Source organism: Notolepis coatsorum (genome assembly GCF_963971535.1).
Source record: "Notolepis coatsorum genome assembly, chromosome: 1".
Classification (NCBI taxonomy): Eukaryota; Metazoa; Chordata; class Actinopteri; order Aulopiformes; family Paralepididae; genus Notolepis; species Notolepis coatsorum.
In genome coordinates, this window is record NC_140165.1 from 78316789 (window position 1) to 78335882 (window position 19094).

General features: G+C 41.0%; 1 protein-coding gene across 2 annotated transcripts in view; it reads left to right on the plus strand.

The window, feature by feature from the left end:
- The window catches only part of LOC311235273 (F-box/WD repeat-containing protein 7-like), a 124139-nt gene that overhangs the window by 87449 nt on the left and 17596 nt on the right, over nucleotides 1–19094 (plus strand). For both annotated transcript variants that reach the window (XM_084322690.1, XM_084322691.1), the window contains 6 exons: nucleotides 829–905; nucleotides 3954–4095; nucleotides 4564–4698; nucleotides 6482–6605; nucleotides 9617–9753; nucleotides 11735–11848. In XM_084322690.1, coding sequence (XP_084178816.1) covers nucleotides 829–905; nucleotides 3954–4095; nucleotides 4564–4698; nucleotides 6482–6605; nucleotides 9617–9753; nucleotides 11735–11848 — 729 coding nt within the window. The remainder of the gene's footprint in view (nucleotides 1–828; nucleotides 906–3953; nucleotides 4096–4563; nucleotides 4699–6481; nucleotides 6606–9616; nucleotides 9754–11734; nucleotides 11849–19094) is intronic.

Genomic DNA, 19094 nt, shown 5'->3' on the forward strand with positions numbered 1-19094 from the left:
CGCTCTGACACACACACACGCCGTTATGTGAATCTCACAAATACAGCCACCTGCACACTTCCTCTTCTTTCTCTCTATAATCTCTTTCTATCTGCCCCCCCCCCTCCTCTCTCTTTCTCCTTCAATTCAATATGCTTCATTGTCATGAATGTAACAAATACAATATTGCCGAAGCGACAAATAATGAGATTAAACGGTAAGAGGTACAATTAGTAAAATCAAGAAATGGCAAGGAACCACCGCTCTCACACACACTCACACTCGCCACACACACACACACTACTAGAACATTATATTGACTTAAATGCAGCATATAGCCTAAGCTAAACACACACACAAAATACTTCTTCATGTTGCTCAAACCACATTATTTATCAAAACCAGAACAGATTAGTGTGTGAGAAACCTGGTGTGTCTGTCTGTCTCTTATTTCAGTCTATTTCAGTTGAGAATGATTTCCTAGCATCTAAGACCCACATACAACAATAACACATGTAAATATGTCTCTCTCTCTCTCTCCTTCTCTCTCTCTCTCTCTCTCTCTCTCCTCTCTCTCTCTCTCTCTCTCTCTCTCTCTCTCTCTCTCTCACACCTCTCTCTCCCCTCTCTCTCCTCTCCTCTCCTCTCCCCTCTCTCTCTCTCTCTCTCTCTCTCTCTCTCTCTCTCTCTCTCTCTCTCTCTCTCTCTCCTCACTCACTCACTCACTCACTCTCCTCACTCTCACTCTCTCTCTCTCACCCCTCTATCTCGCTCCTCTCTCTCTCTCTCTCCTCTCTCTCACTCTCTCTCACTCTCTCTCTCTCTCTCCTCTCTCTCTCTCTCTCTCAGATGAAGAGAAAGTTAGATCATGGTCCAGATGGAAGGCCATTCCCTTCAGGAAAGAAACACTGTAAAGGATACCTGAGGTAAGATAAGCACACATATATATATATATATATATATATATATATATATATATATATATATTACACACAGTCACACACATATACTGTACCTTCAGATACTGATACTGTACCTTCAGATACTGATACTGTACGCTTGGATAATACTGTACATTCAGATAATGATACTGTACATTCAGATACTGATACTGTACCTTCAGATACTGATACTGTACATTCAGATAATGATACTGTACCTACAGATACTGTACGTTCAGATACTGATACTGTACATTCAGATACTGATACTGTACCTTCAGATACTGATACTGTACGCTTGGATAATACTGTACATTCAGATAATGATACTGTACATTCAGATACTGATACTGTACCTTCAGATACTGAACATTCAGATACTGTACCTACAGATACTGTACATTCAGATACTGTACCTACAGATACTGTACATTCAGATACTGATACTGTACATTCAGATACTGATACTGTATGCTTAGATACTGATACTGTACATTCAGATACTGATACTGTATGCTTAGATACTGATACTGTACCTTCAGATACTGATATTGTACATTCAGATACTGATACTGTAGTTTGACAGTTGGTCACTAGCAAAACTGGCATGAATACCAGCGGCGCGTTGTTGACATTTACAAAAACTAAACAATTTCTAAATGTAACCTATTCAATATCTATATCTGCCACAGAGCTTTCATATAGCAGTGTCATCTCACTCACTGTGAAGATAATATACCTATATGTCTCATCTCACTCACTGTGAAGATAATATACCTATATGTCTCATCTCACTCACTGTGAAGATAATATACCTATATGCCTCGTAGTGTCGTCACAATTAGAGCTGCCGCGGTATTGATGTTTTCCTTACCGCACAAATTTGCGAAATATTTCCTACCGCCGCGGTTATTACCGCACGCACACAAAAAAAATTAAAAAAAAAGTTTGAATGCATTTTTTTTTAGTAGTCTACTCTTTATAGCATATAGCCTGCCTCTAGTCTAAATGTCTATCTTTAGAGGATGACTTTGCAGCATGAATATTGTTTGGGATTCGGCAAGCACGCATTCGTTATTGAAAGTGAAACACGGATTCGAAGTTTCCCCTCTGGTCGTGCGCCGTTCACTCGGTGTCGCGGGCAGGGGTAGTTACCCCCCCGACCCTTTCTTATTATTATTATAAAGTTACTACTTTATAATAAAGGCATTCGTTTTGTGGCATTAACGTTATATAGTTACACGTTCAATAACATCAGCGTATTTACCGGACCATAGCAAGGCAAGCAATAGCCTACTCAATTCATATCTCAGTTCCTTTCTTTGCTCAGAGCGTGCTGAGTTGTCCCATTCTGCGGTCTGTTAATACAGTTTTCAATCAGACAAGTGTATAGAACGAAGGGCTTTTATTATAACATTCGTTGCAGACAGTAAAATCATTATGTCTCGTTTAGTACTCCTGAGGAGCGATAGTAGTCCACTCCGGCGGGGAGCTAAAGCTAACGTTATTAACCGTGTTGTGATGAGCTCTTATCAATGGCTGACATTCAGGACGTAAAAAACGAATACACGCTTGCCGATTGGTGGTAACACACTGCAGGACGCTCCAACGTGTGACGCGTCTCTCTTCTGACCAATCAGTGGTCAGCAATGTTTCACGTGACTTTTCTGGTACCCAATAGGGTCGCTTGGAACCTCGATAGAGGAGTAGGGTATATCTGCAGAGCCGCAAGCCCAACGAGAGGAGGGTACTTTATTATTATTATAAAAAAACAGCGGTGATGCGGTATTCAGCCTACTCTTGCGGTGGGCGTGATGTAACCGCGGTAATGCGGTAATCGCGGCAGCTCTAGTCACAATACCAACACTTTGACTTCGATACCGATACCAGCCTAAGTGTCACGATACCGGTTCTAAAACGATACCGCGGCAAAAACCTAAAATATCAAGAAACGTAATGGAATATTAGATGACGGAACATGGAAATGTTTAAATTCATAATATTTTGATGCTGTTGAAAAACAAAAATTATAAAATGATTGATACAGCTGCTGCGCTATATAATGTAGCTAATAATCTACATGTGTTTTATTACATGTATTATGTGTCATCTCTCCACTCCACACTATGTTAGTGCTTGTGCAGCACAGGAGATAAGATTATTTAATAAAAAAGATGATATATTACACACACACATGTGAGAATCAATATCTTCCTTTTGAATAACAGACTCCGGAATCAGGATTGTTAGCCTAATTCATGTCAAAAAGAGTAGCCCCTAGCAAATGTACACACGCACACACACACACACACACACACGAGAAAAGGAGAATGGCTTATAGCCAGACTTAATGATTTTTGAATATTTCAGCTAATGAAGTAAAATATTCACGCAAAGCGTGTGCTCATACACACACACACACACACTGCTCCTGTCACGCATCCAATCAACTCATAGAAAATACGCATCAGGCTAATTGTTCTAAAACTATCAATACTAATAAAATGGAGTATTGAACCGTTTTTTAACAGTTGGGTATCGCAATCATTTTCTAGTATCTGTGTATCGTGCAACTCTAATGCCTAGCAAATGTCTCAAGTTGAAACAATTTCAACTCGATGGAACACTGTTCACACACCACCTGGAGAGACGCTGCGTCTTGATGGAACACTGTTCGCAGTCGCACCACCTAGTCCTAGAGAGACGCTGCGTCTGTTCAACTCGACGGAACACTGTTCGCACCACCTAGAGAGAAGCTGCGTCTGTTTGCTTGTGTTCCGTTGACCTGCCAGTGCTGCCACTAAATGTAGTTGTGTTTTGAAGGTACTATCAGGAATGTTTCAGATAATGAGCTTTGTACTGTAGTCGGATGAAAGACGAACCCAGCAGCGCTACATCACAATATCTCACTCATGGCATCGCATCACATTTACACTACACATCTCCGCATGAAGAATCAATATCTCTCTCTCTCTCCCCCCCCACTCTCTCGGTTTCTCCCCGTCTCCCTCTCTCTATCTCTGTCTCTCTCAGTCCCTCCAGCCTTGTTCCATTCCAGACCACGCCCACAACGTTTGGTGACCTCAGATTAGCCAATGGGCATTCAGCTCAGCGGCGACGCGTCACTTCAGGCCCGCCCCCTAACGGGCTTCAGGACTGGCTACACACCTTTCAGGTGAGAGAACACACATATACACATAACACACACACGCACACATGTTAATTCATCCCTCTCTTGCTGCCTCTCGATGTCTTTCAATCGCTTATTTCTCTCTCTCCATCTAATCCTTTTATCTTTCCTTTCCCTTTGTCTTCCCCATCACTCTCTACCTCTTCATCTCTTTCTCTATCTCTTTCATCTCCATCTCGCTCCCTCCATTTCTCTCTTGATCTCCTGTCTCTCCATCTCTTTCTCTCCATCTATATCTCCATCTCTCCACCCCTCTCCATCTCTTTCTCTCTCTCTCCACCTCTCCACTTCCCCATCTCTTTCTCTCCCTCATCTTTCTCTCCAACTCTTTCTTACTCTCCATCTATCCATCTCTTTCTCTCTCCATCTGATTGTTTCTCTCTCCATCTTTCTTTCTTTCTCTCTCTCTAATGATAATGTAACCAGACCATAACCCCTCCCTCTCCTCTGTAGGCGTGGAGTGGTCCTGAAAGGCTATTGGCTCTGGATGAGTTGATTGACAGGTGTGAGACCAATCAGGTGAAACACATGATGCAGGTGATCGAACCCCAGTTTCAAAGAGACTTCATCTCACTGCTGCCCAAAGAGGTAGGATATCACACTCACTCACTCACACTCGCACACACCAACGCACAAGAATGTTGACAAAAGTATAGCTGTTAAGGCTGTCCCCGAACCCTGTTTTTGGGATTCAAACTTTGTCAGGGTTTTTCGAACGAACGTTGGAACCTTCGTTAAAAAAGTATTTTTTATATATATTTTTTACTATCCTCAAACTAAATCCTCAATTTGAATAAAGTGATTAATCTGATTAAATTAGTATTTTTTTTATTATTAAATCAACTTTCCAACCCCAGACCCAGCACAGGGAGAAGCCCCAGCCCAACTAAATCAAGGTCTCCCTATAGGGGGACCCTGCTTTTATTTATCATAAATCGATCAATAGAGACCGTATTAGATCCCCAATAATTATCATATCATGGGGTATCATTAGAAAGCCACACTCATTGGCTACAACCCTGTGCAAAGATATTCGAGATCACCAAATGATTGACGGAGCTCCGGGAGTCGGGGGTGGTAATGTGTACTTTTGCGTACTTTGGGGCACGCCTCACATATCGGCATGTAACTCGAGAACCGCTGAACGGATTTTGTCACCTGAAAGGGCAATCGACAGGCAACAAATAGGGCTTTAATCCTATCTATATATTGTATTAAAAGAAATGCACACCGAGCCACTAGAGGTCAGCAAAGAATCGTCCACATGTGGGCCCTTGGATGTTAAGAGGTCAATGTTTTTAAATATTTTTTTTTGTAGCCAAGAGTAAAGACCATAACCCTATCAAAAACAGTAGTCAAAGTGTATTTGTGTATAGTTCATTTTTACCGATGTTTTATACGATTTATCGGAAATACAAATGTATCGGAAAATGCTAATTATCGTAAAAAACGCAAGGAAATGACTAAATCCAGATTCAACCCTGCCATTGGAAAGAGGAGCATTTTCCCTATCCATAGATGTATGATTTGGCCATAATAAGGTCAAGTTCAAGGTCAAATATTAATTTATAATTAAAATCGATTATCATTAATAACTGTATCTACAAATCCTTCTGTTTAATCATCTTAGATTTTTTTTGTACACATGATCTCAATAAGGTGGTGAATGAGCTCAATGAGCATTTTCTCCTACCTGTATACATTTTTGATAAAAGATGCAAAAATCATAAATCATCATTTATATTCTCCTTTTCTTCATTACAATTTACTCAAGCCTAGTAACAGACACAATATTTTTGACACTGGAAATACATACCCCCAGGTCCCTAGATGTTCCTAGATACCAAGAACATGCAAATTGACCTTGCAGGAGTGGAGCAATCTTCCATTTACTTAGGCATGTACCTTTAGGCGAAATACGGCTTACAGCTTATCAGGTTAAATCAACTTTCTCAATGAATATAACTCATCAGTTTCTTTTAATACTATAATATTACTGTAGCCTAATCTTTATCTGCAACTGTGAAGAAAAACCCCATTGGTTAAACAGAATTAATAGAATATTTTTATTTTGTATTATTCTTTGTATTTTTTAAACAAACACATAAACAAACATGACAACACAAGATTAGATATACAAGCATTAATTAACAGTGCACATCCAATGAGCTTGTGTAGGGTATTAGATAGCAGGTATTAGGGGTATATCTTGTATAAGACAGATTTTTTTTTTAATATTTGTTTTTTAATAAAAAATAAAAAAATCTAATGTTGATTTAGAATTCGAATGCCAACGTAAGGAACGTTCGAACGTTGGGGCTCAGCCCTAATAGCTGTCTTAATATAGCTCTCGCTCTCTCTCTCTCTCTAGCTCGCCCTGTATGTATTGACTTTCCTGGAGCCTAGAGATCTGATGCAGGCGGCTCAGACCTGTAGATACTGGAGAATACTGGCTGAAGACAACTTGCTGTGGAGAGAGAAATGTATAGAGGAGGGTAGGTCTGACACACACACACACGCACACACGGTCAAGAATTATCGATTTCCCGCTCTACGCCATTCAAGACTTCTCTTGTCAGAGACTGAGGGAATGGTGTGTATAACTCTCATTTAACTGCTCAGAGATGAAACGGTACAGAATGGAGTGGAGCGTGAATGGCTATTAAGCTATTAAGTTCCATTTCAGACATTCAGGAGACTCTCAGAGCTCCATCAATCACACACACACACACACACACACACACACACACAGAAACACAGGTTCATGCAAACAAATAGAGGATGGATGCATGCACTGCCCACGTTATATGGTGCAGTGCAGTGGTTATGTGTTTGTGTGTGTGTGCATCCCTCCCTGGGCATTGTGCCAGTCAGTCTAGATTTACTGCTCGCACTCGGCAGCCATACTAATGAAGCTAGCTAGCCCCACAACAGCAATACTAATGAAGCTAGCTAGCCCCACAACAGCAATACTAATGAAGCTAGCTAGCCCCACAACAGCAATACTAATGAAGCTAGCTAGCCCCACAACAGCAATACTAATAAAGCTAGCTAGCCCCACAACAGCAATACTAATGAAGCTAGCTAGCCCCACAACAGCAATACTAATGAAGCTAGCTAGCCCCACAACATCAATACTAATTAAGCTAGCTAGCCCCACAACAGCAATACTAATGAAGCTAGCTAGCCCCACAACAGCAATACTAATGAAGCTAGCTAGCCCCACAACAGCCATACTAATGAAGCTAGCTAGCCCCACAACAGCCATACTAATGAAGCTAGCTAGCCCCACAACAGCCATACTAATGAAGCTAGCTAGCCCCACAACAGCCATACTAATGAAGCTAGCTAGCCCCACAACAGCAATACTAATGAAGCTAGCTAGCCCCACAACAGCCATACTAATCAAGCTAGCTAGCCCCACAACAGCCATACTAATGAAGCTAGCTAGCCCCACAACATCCATACTAATGAAGCTAGCTAGCACCACAACAGCCATACTAATGAAGCTAGCTAGCCCCACAACAGCTATACTAATGAAGCTAGCTAGCCCCACAACAGCCATACTAATGAAGCTAGCTAGCCCCACAACAGCCATACTAATGAAGCTAGCTAGCAGTGGCTAAGACAACACTACAGCCCTACCAGTGAAGCACAGGCTGGCTTTACCTAGCTCTATGTAATGCTAGCATTAGCGTGCACTTAGAATACCAATGATGCTAGTTAGCTACTAGAGTTAGTTAGCTAATGCTACAATCATTCTAATGAACATCTAATGAACATTCTAATTCAACTGCCTCTTTGAACTGCTGCGGTCAGGCAAGCGATACCGGAGTCTCAAGGCGAGCACAGAAAGACTCAGAAGAAGCTTCTATCCCCAGGCCATCAGGCTGCTAAACGAACAATGAATGAACACTACACAACAACAACCACCAAACGCACATAGCACACACATCCACACGCACACACTCACTTTAAACAAACACACTGTAGCACCCACTCCACACACTTTATAGCACACACCCACTTTAAACAAACACACTGTAGCACCCACTCCCCACACTTTATATTTATGGATGAAGGATTGCACTACAACTCGTACACCTTACTGTAAATTGTACCTAAAATTGTACCTCATCCCATTTCTGCTTTGCACTAGATAGTACTGTACATTAGTACACTGCATAGTATTGTGTATTGTATATTATATGGTAACTCAGAACATTGTACATATGTCTATACCGAACACTGTGACCTCATTTTTCTTCTTCTAAATTCATGCTATATTATGTTATTATGTTATTTGATACTATCTTGTCTAGCACAGTCTCTGGAGCGTAACAGTAAGAAGCATTTTGTATGAAAGTATTCTGTACTTCTGTATGACAACTATTAAATAACTTGAACTTGAATATGGTGTTAGCCTTTAGGCTCACTCATAGTCCAGGCGTAGCATACATGGATACTGGATTAAAGTGATGCAACAGCGCACCTCAGCATCATCAAAGGGCTGGTGCGCCTGGACTATTAACCCTTTCACTACCAAACGGTTAACCCTTTCACTGCGACAATACACAGACTGTTAACCCTTTCACTGCCACACAACAGCAGGTTAACCCTTTCACTGCCACACTACAGTACAGTACAGTAGTGTGATAGCAAAGAGTTAACCTTCTATAGTGTGGCAGTGAAAGGGTTAAAGACAACTGATTGATGCCTGTCCTCATAGTGTATGAGCCTTGAACTTCTAGACTATGTGACAGTATTTAGGGTTAGTCTGGTATCATAGTCTAGAAGTTCAGGACTAAAACACTATGATACCAGACTAACCCTAAATACTGTCACATAGTCTAGAAGTTCAGGACTAAAACACTATGTGACAGTATTTAGGGTTAGTCTGGTGGTATAGTGTTTTAGTCCTGCACTTCTAGACTATCTGAGAGCCACTAGCTAGCAGTCATCAGGCATTCAAATGACGCAGTAAAGCCTGCTTTAGCATCATGCCACCTCCATACTAATGAAGCTAGCTAGTGCCGGTGTTAGTCCACCACCATGCAAATGAGCCCCCCGGTTAGCTTCGGTCATTACTATGCTACACCTAAACATACTCTCTTAATGTTTCTCCCGGTTGCCTGGGAAACCATGATCGTCGTACAGATATGTTGACACAGTGAATGACTTGTTCATTCTGTTATCTTTCTTACAACCCCCCCCCCCCCCCTCTCTGTCTCTCTATCTCTATCTTGCTCTATCTCTCTATACATTTATCTCTCTCTGTAACTCTTTATCACTCTTTCTACCTGGCTCTCTCTCTTTGTCACTCTCCCTCTATCTATATATCTATCTATCTCCTCTGTATCTTTCAATCGATCCCTCTGTCTATCGATCTCTGTCTTTCTCTCCTATTTCTCTCTGTGTATCTCTCTGTATCTGTCTCTGTCTCTCTCTCTCTCTCTCTCTCTCTCTCTCTCTCTCTCTCTCCCTCTCTCTCTCTCTCTCTGTGCAGGTATAGCAGAGTGTGTGCTCGGTCGTAGGAGGAGGAGTGTGAAGCCAGGGGTCAACAGTAGTCCCTGGAAGTCGGCCTACATCAGACGACACCGCATAGAGTCCAACTGGAGGAGCGGAGATGCTCGAGCACCCAAGGTATAGATGGACAGACAGATGGACAGATAGACAGATAGACAGATGGACAGATGGATAGATGGATAGATGGATAGATGGATAGATAGATAGTAGGGGTGTAAAGGTACACGTATCCGTACCGAACCGTTTCAGTGTGTACCGTACCGTACGGCTGTGTACCGAATGAATACAACGGTATGTTAACCACTAATGACCACCCACCAGGGGCTGTTTTTTCCACAATCTAATATAATTTTTTTTTTTTTTTTTTCTTTACAAGGCGATTATTAATTTCAATATAGAATATTCGTTTTGTGTACCGTTACACCCCTAATAGATAGATAGATAGACAGACAGACAGACAGACAGACAGATAGACTTCTAATCCATCTATGGCAGCTCCCAGTTTGAACCCTGGAGTTGAAAGGTCATGCACCACTACTGCTTCCCTGTTCCTCTTTCAGTTACATTCACTGTGCTGTTATTGGCTTATAGTGAAGAACAATACTGACTAGGGGTGGAACGGTTCACAAAATCGACGGTTCGGTTCGTATCACGGTTTTGGGCTAACTGTTTTCGGTTTGGTTTGGTTCGATATACGTTTTTATTTTTATTTTTTTTATGTAACTCAAAAATCGAAACATGCTTCTCATTTATTAAAAAAAAAAAAAAAAAGTTTACAGTGTTTACAGCCTTAAATAATGTTTGGCACACAAAGACCGAACTGACTGAAAAATATAGGCTACATTCGTCAAAGTATTAACTTAGTGCAAACAAACAATATGCTCAGCCAGCACTAGACTTTCCTTTCTTTAAAAACACAAAAACAATGTCAACTATGTTTAAATTCCCTGATTGTCAGTTCTTAAAGGAAAACTCCAACATTTTGGGAAATTAGCTTATTTGCCATCTACCCTGGAGTTAGACAAGAAGATGCATACCTTTTTTCTTCTCTGTGCATACAGTAGGAGTAGGAAGACGCGCACCGTTAGCCTAGCTTAGCGTCAGTCACTGGAAGTAGGTTCCTCCATTAGCCTAGTTCCAAACGTCTTCCTACTCCTACTGCATGCACCCTCCCCGGTCCCCGCTCGCCCCTGTCCTGTAAGGTATTGGCTTGTGTTGCTACACGAACATGTTTGTATGTTGCACGGTACTTCCTGACTTACCTACTAGTAAACAGTCAACGTGATCACACGCTCTCCGTCTCTTATTATATGTGAACTAAAGAGTACAAGGTTTACACAACAGCCCCATCCACTTTTTTTTATTTTTATTTGTACCTGTACTACAGGTCTGCTGTCAGCTGTTATCGCTCTCTGTGTCTGTATGAGCTTGGTTAGCTAGCGTTAGCTTCGCGGCTGTTAGGTTGCCCCGAATTAAATGAATGACTCGGTTCTAAAGCATTCGAATAGTTTTCAATCACTGCACTTAGAAAAAGTCAAACAGCGGGAGCATTTCGGGAGCATATGACCAAAACCCAAGCAATTTCGAGCCCTTAAGGAATCAAATAGTCTGCTCTATGGCTGCATGCTAACGCTAACATTATTGTTTTGAAATGCGCAACTGTCGGAAAAACCTGGCAGCGATAAGAGGAATCGATTGTCACGGAGGCATGCGATTCCAGGAATCGGACAATTAGGAACCGCTCCCAACGTTTTTTTTTTTTTTTTTATTATTATTTGCGCATCCCCTGAACCGTACAATACACAGACGCCCCGAACAGTGGAGGTCGTGCCGAACGGTGTACGGTTCGAATGCGTATCGTTCCACCCCTAATACTGACACAACCCCTAATACTGACTAAACATAGAAAGTGAACGTTTATTTTCTATTTCTCTCTCTCTCTCTCTCTCTCTCTCTCTCTCTCTCTCTCTCTCTCTCTCTCTCTCTCTCTCTCTCTCTCTCTCTCTCTCTCTCTCTCTCTCTCTCTCTCTCTCTCTCTCTCTCTCTCTCTCTCTCTCTCTCTCTCTCTCTCTCTCTCTCTCTCTCTCTCTCTCTCTAGGTATTGAAGGGTCATGATGATCATGTTATTACGTGTCTTCAGTTCAGTGGAGACCTGATCGTTAGTGGCTCTGATGACAACACACTTAAAGTCTGGTCTGCTCTCAGCGGAAAGGTATCTATATCTCTCTATCTGTCTGTCTTTATCTACGTATCTTTTTCTATCTACGTATCTCTTTTTCTATCTACCTATCTCTCTCCTCAACATCAACTTATGTATTTGTCTGTTTGGATTTGCAGACACTTAACACTTTCTCCGCCAAAAACGAGTATACTCGTTATTGCCCGCCATGCGTTGTGCGCCAACAACGAATAACTCGTTTTTGGGATCAATATAAAAAAAAATCGCCATGGCATTTATAATTCATCCAGCCTCCCTCCGCTGCTGCAGCTGGACCCTGTCTGATATTGCAATGCCTCAATACCGCCGCCTGGTGGATGTCGGGTGAGTTACACTCTAAGCCAAACCGGAAGTGGCGCTCGGTGCATCGAGGAAATTCCTCCGGCAGTAATATCTTGTAGCGTGGATCTAGATACACACTTGAGTGCATTGGGATCGCTTTCGAAACGCAATAATCAATATAATTTCTACGTTTATTGCGTCATACAAACGGGAAATGGATCTAGCAGATCGACGTCAAATAATTGGAATATTCTTCCTCGAGTCTCATCTGCGAACGGTAAGAGGAATTTAACGTTATTTTCAGCCCGATTGTTTATTCATTTCACGGCAATCCATCTGATCAACGTATCAACCCATAGTAAAAAAAAGACGCTACTGACGATCAAGGAGTTATAAACGACCCCCCCCCCCTTTCCTTCACGCATGATTAAGCATAATGTATACCGATCATATACATTTGAATTTTTTAATATAGCGTGTATAGGAAAGAAACTCCATCGATAATCTATCATATGCGTCGGGGCCTATAACTCGCATTTTAGGAATTACTGCAGAAAACCTTAAAAACATACTTATATTCACGACGGTATTAACACGACAATGTATGAATGAAAAAATATAACGTTCCCACATCCGGAACGATAGATACCCGATGTTGAATGGGCCATAGTAATGTCGATATAGCTATAATATTCAAAAAGTGATAGCCCTGCAAAGAAGGTAAACATCTCTATACGGTTACAGCACTGGCAGACTGGGCCCAAGGATGGGTACAATGCATGGCGGACAATGTGTTAAGTGTTTTAAGATGTTTATTTACATTTTACATTTTACCTCTAATGTTTATAGTTGACTATAGTTAAGTGGTGGAGAGGGAGACATCACTGTGTTGGTGGCAGTGTGTGCGTGTGTGCGTGCGTGTGTTATTGCACGTCATGCTCCAATCTATATAACAGCCATTAGCCAGCTGAACCACCTTCCTCTAATACGGGCTTATCCACTGTATATCTGCCCTCATCTGGAAATGGACCAGGCCACAGGGGACATGTTCTCTATACGATGGAAGAGCCCATTGTGCTCTCCCGTGGGGGGAGACAATGACCTAGGCAGAAATAGGATGCATAAAGTAGCTGGGATGTATACAAATTGCACTGTGTTTTACTAACATTTAAGAATGGAACAGAATGGATTGAAATAGATTTGAGCATCGTTTTTTCAAAGACCAGATCTCAGACCATTTCAGGAGTGTCTCCCAGAAATTATTTACCATACTTTGTCACCAGAGCTGTGTGTAAGATTATATAAAGTACACTTAATACAAGTAGTTAAATGAGTCTGTTCAGTAATATAACTGAATACAATATACCAGAGTAGAATACAAGATATCAGAGTAGAATACAAGATATCAGAGTAGAATACAAGATATCAGAGTAGAATACAAAATACTAGAGTAGAATACAAGATACCAGAGTAGAATACAAGATACCAGAGTAGAATACAAGATACCAGAGTAGAACACAAGATACCAGAGTAGAATACAAGATACCACAGTAGAATACAAGATACCACAGTAGAATACAAGATACCACAGTAGAATACAAGATACCACAGTAGAATACAATATACCAGAGTAGAATACAAGATACCACAGTAGAATACAAGATACCAGAGTAGAATACAATATACCAGAGTAGAATACAAGATACCAGAGTAGCACAAGATACCAGAGTAGAATACAAGATACCACTGTAGAATACAAGATACCAGAGTAGAATACAAGATACCAGAGTAGAATACAAGATACCAGAGTAGAATACAAGATACCACAGTAGAATACAAGATACCACAGTAGAATACAATATACCAGAGTAGAATACAAGATACCACAGTAGAATACAAGATACCAGAGTAGAATACAAGATACCAGAGTAGAATACAAGATACCACAGTAGAATACAAGATACCACAGTAGAATAAGATACCAGAGTAGAATACAAGATACCACAGTAGAATACAAGATACCAGAGTAGAATACAAGATACCACAGTAGAATACAATATACCAGAGTAGAATACAAGATACCACAGTAGAATACAAGATACCAGAGTAGAATACAAGATACCACAGTAGAATACAATATACCAGAGTAGAATACAAGATACCACAGTAGAATACAATATACCAGAGTAGAATACAATATACCAGAGTAGAATACAATATACCAGAGTAGAATACAAGATACCACAGTAGATTGGCATAATTGTATTCTACTCTGGTATCTTTTATTCTACTCTGGTATAGGGCTGGGTGATATATCGAGTATACTCGATGTATCGCAGCTTGTTCTACGTGAGATGTAGTAAATTACTATATCGTGAACATCGAGTATATGTTGTCACGTTGCGGCTGAGATGAGACTTGCTTTAGCGCAGAGCTGTCCTCATTTCATTATAGACGCAGACCAGCGCGGACCTTTAATGACATGCAATTTAATTGACGCGAGCAATGGGCTAACGTTAGCTGCTAACTAAGCTGGCTCTCTTGCGCGTTCTCGCTCTCTCTACATTCAATGATTTAAAGTAGCCAAACGTTACAGTATAAATACTAACTGGATAGTTGATGATATAAACATTTAATTTCATTATCTGAAATATTCTAAAATCATTAACACTTTAGTTGCCAAAGGACGAGTTTAGGCGTCCTTCCCCGCCATGCTCAAGTTGCCGAAGACGCCGTAACTCGTCTTTGATATCAATATTTCAAAAAAATTTGATCGGAATTAGAGCTGCCGCGGTATTGATATTTTCCTTACCGCACGAATTTGCGCAATATTTCCTACCGCCGCGGTAATTACAGCACAGTGCGCACAAAAAAAAAAAAAAAGTTTGAATGAATTTTTTTTTTTTTTAGTAGTCTACTCTTATAGCCTGCCTCTAGTCTAATGGCGCTTTTCCACTGCATATTACCTACTCGACTCGACCCGCTTTAGGCACCTGGTACTTCGTTCCTTTTCCACTGCAGCCAGGTACTACTCCGTTTGGGGAATGGGGATGCAGGCGGGGCCGCCGCCGCTCGCTTGTGTACACTGAAAGCTCCGTGGGCATAGATGTCCGAGGGCTTGCAGCAAGCCAGAGTTTAACACAGTTTCAATCAATCAATCAATAACAACATTAACCAGACTCTCGTTGCGTCTATTCTGCCAAAGCTAACGTTACCTCTCATTGTGTATTCTACCAAGCAAACCCGGGTTTAACGTTACCTCTCGTGTATATCGGATAACAACAACAAACTGAACACATCAGCGATCTTGTTGTGACACTAAACTCTCCGCTCGGTGGTAAATTGGGTTGATGTCGGTTTTGTTTCATCAATAAATAAGGCAGAATACACAGTGAATCCATTCTTTTTTGTTTATTGCACTTGGTTCTGTCGCAAACAAATCCTGAATGAAATGCATCCTTAGCGAGGCAGTAAAGATGGCGGCGTTCTGTTTTCGTTCAGAGGCGTCGAGTAGGGGGTATCTGCAGAGCCGCAGAGCCAGGCTGGACCAATAGGGTCGCTTGGAACCGAGTAGGGTATATCTGCAGAGCCGCAAGCCAACTTTATTATTATGATAAAAAACAGCGGTGATGCGGTATTCAGCCTAACTCTGCGGTGAGCGTGATGCAACAGCGATACCGCGGTAATGCGGTTATCGCGGCAGCTCTAATCGGAATCATATTTCCTTTCCGGGGCCCTGAGACACAAGTGTGATCTCCTCTCAATCCTCTAGCGGTTCAAGACCGCCATCTGGTGGCAGATCGAAAAAACGGATGTTACCTTTAACCCGGCAGGACTCACTCCATATGTGGTCCGGGCACTCGCTAATGTTAGAGAGACTCGGTCTTCACACAGTGAACATCGATCGCTGCAAATAACTCGAAAAAACAACATGATTTGGACGTATATATTATTATACAACCTGGAAATGGACCGGGTATTTCAACATCCCATAATGGAAAACTGTCTACCCCACGCTGATCGCCCAACGGCCCGCGGAGACTGGGGTGAGTTTTAGCGTGTAATATTACCGTGTTCGACACTAACTGCTATGATGAACATTTGACCCACATTAGATGAATGGTATAACGCTGCCCACGGAATTATAAACCAGCGTTTCCGTTAGCCGGTAATTACCGGTATTTGACCGGCAAAATCTGTTGAAGTCCGACATATTTAATCTCTCCAGTCTTAATGTCTGGTGAAAATAATTCCCTGAGTCTAAGCACAATTTGATTATTTGAATTGTATTAAAATAGGCTAAAATTAAATAGCCTATGCGATGAACGAAACAATCATTACATTTGTTTCATCGTTGCTTCTAATAATGACAACGACGTTGTCAGCGAGAGCTTAGTGCTGGGTGTGCGAACTTTTGTGAAGCTGCAGAGCCGGAGCAGCAGCAGCACAATGCAGTACTCCAGCAGTACTCCAATTCAGCCATTTTCAATTCAATGTTGGGTGGGGGGCGCTGCTGTGCGGTCACCGGAAAAGAGCCAATAACAGCTGAATCTGCTGCTCTGCATCGACATACTCTCGCAAATAAGTCATTGGGAGGTGGAGAGAGAGAGAGTCGTCACGCAAACCCACGATAATGTTGCCGTCTCTCTCTGCCAAATTTCTCAGTTCTTCGCTTGATATAATTAATACAAATGTCCAATATAACGGAATTCGTTAGCTCATAAAAATTTGATTATAACAGACTGTTGTTTATTAATGTCGGGCGACTGCCCACAGACACCTATTTGATTTAAAGTCGGCAGCAGCACGAGTCTCGGGACTTATTTTATTTGGAATATAATGACTTTATACGCAAAAGTAGCCTAGTTTTAAGTAACAATATTATAAATCTACATGCCTTGATGATGTCATTCTTTTGTTTTGTTGTCATTCTTTTGCCTATCAATTGTTTTTAAGCTCAATAAACTCTGACCGGAATTTCTCTCATTTGACCGGTAGATTGAAATCTACCGGACACTGAGGCCGGCAACAATTTTTTCTAACGGAAACCCTGTTATAAACGCCCCCTCGCCCATCCGGTCAACATCAGATGACGTGTAGTAACTTCCAGAAGTCCGTCCAGTTGGATTTTTTTATATCGCGCCGATTGCTATCAAACTGTATTTGATCATCAATATAATGCATTTGGGGCTATAAATCACGTTCTGGAGAAAGCTGCAGAAAGAGATGAAAACATACTTATACTTTAGATCATATTTTAGTATGAATATGTGAATGAAAAAGTTTAACGTTCATACACCCTGAACAATACATATAGGACATTGAATGGGCCCTAATAATGGCAATTTAGCAATAGAATTTAAAAAGTTATAGCCCTGCAAAGAAGGGGAACTTCTCCATAGACAAATAGAGCTGGCAAGGGATGGTATATCATGAATTTAGCCTTAGGCAATCAAAGTGTTAAGTCTGCTATAAGCCATTATCCCTTTGTGTGTGATTATTATTTTCTCAGTGTGTGTGTGTGTATATATATATATATGTGTGTGTGTGTGTGTGTGTGTGTGTTTGGCTAAAGTGGATAGAAAACACAGTACTGTGCAAAAGTCATAGGCACCCAAGAGTTTTTATATAAATAGTCTTAGATGTAAATAAAAAAAATTTATTAGTGTCAGTAGACTACTCTTAGTACATTTTCATTAAATAATTTTTTAAAGCATCTTCATGGTTTAATAATGCAAACATATGTTGCAGGGACGTATTATAATCATGATATTGGCGTGACTGTATACACCAGAGGGTAAATCAAGCATTTTTAAGTGCTTTAGAGGAAATGTCAAAATATTGCGATATATATAGTGTATCGTGATATTGCGATATCATTTAGAGGCCATATCGCCCAGCCCTACTCTGGTATCTTCTAGAGTAGAATACAATATACCAGAATAGAATACAAGCTACCACAGTAGAATACAAGATACCAGATATCTCAATGAGTGATATTTACGTGTGTGTGTGTGTGTGTGTGTGTGTGTGTGTGTGTGTGTGTGTGTGTGTGTGTGTGTGTGTGTGTGTGTGTGTGTGTGTGTGTGTGTGTGTGTGTGTGTGTGTGTGTGTGTGTGTGTGTGTGTGTGTGTGTGTGTGTGTGTGTGTGTGTGTGTGCGCTCTAGCACACAAAGAAGTGAGAGAGATGGAAATGTAAAGGTTAAAATCAAGCAATGACTAAACCTCTCATACATACACACATGCATACATACACGCATAGCTAAAATGACCTTCTTGAAGACAATGGATACTGTTTGTAGTGCTCACACATCTCTCTCTCTCCCTGCTTGGTTTCGGTGCAGCATTCTTTACTGAGACACACCTGCTCTCCCTTCCGTCTCAACCTGCCCTGTTGTGTTAGTCTGTACCCTGCAGAAAGGAAAACAAACACACACCTGTAGCCTGCAGCAACGAAGCCATCTGTCCTCTCTGTCTGAGAGGGTTTGTATTGCACCACCTTAGTAATTGCTAATTCAGTTACTTTTAATGACTACATTTAGACAGACAGACGGGTATATTGACAGATTGACAGACAGACATTTCTTTTCCATTTCAACCTTTATTTAAAATCGTAAGCTTCTGAGGTTTCCCTCATTTACAGAAACGACTATTGTACAATGTAAACAGTACACAATACAAGCAGAATATTCAATATACAAGCAATATATTCACAGAAAATGAAACACCAGAGTAAAAATAAAAACCTTTAAAATAATTTAAAAAGATCAGCTAAAACAGTTACAGAGTAGAATAGTCTGAAATCATACGTTTAAACATACCATGGGAAGGGAGAACCTCCAATTTCAGAGAGAGTTGAAGGACATTCCATGAGTTAGAGGCATCAAAGGAAAAAGCTGACTTCCCTAGATCAGAACAAACTTGAGGGACCCTAAGAACCATCCAGTCATTCAATCGA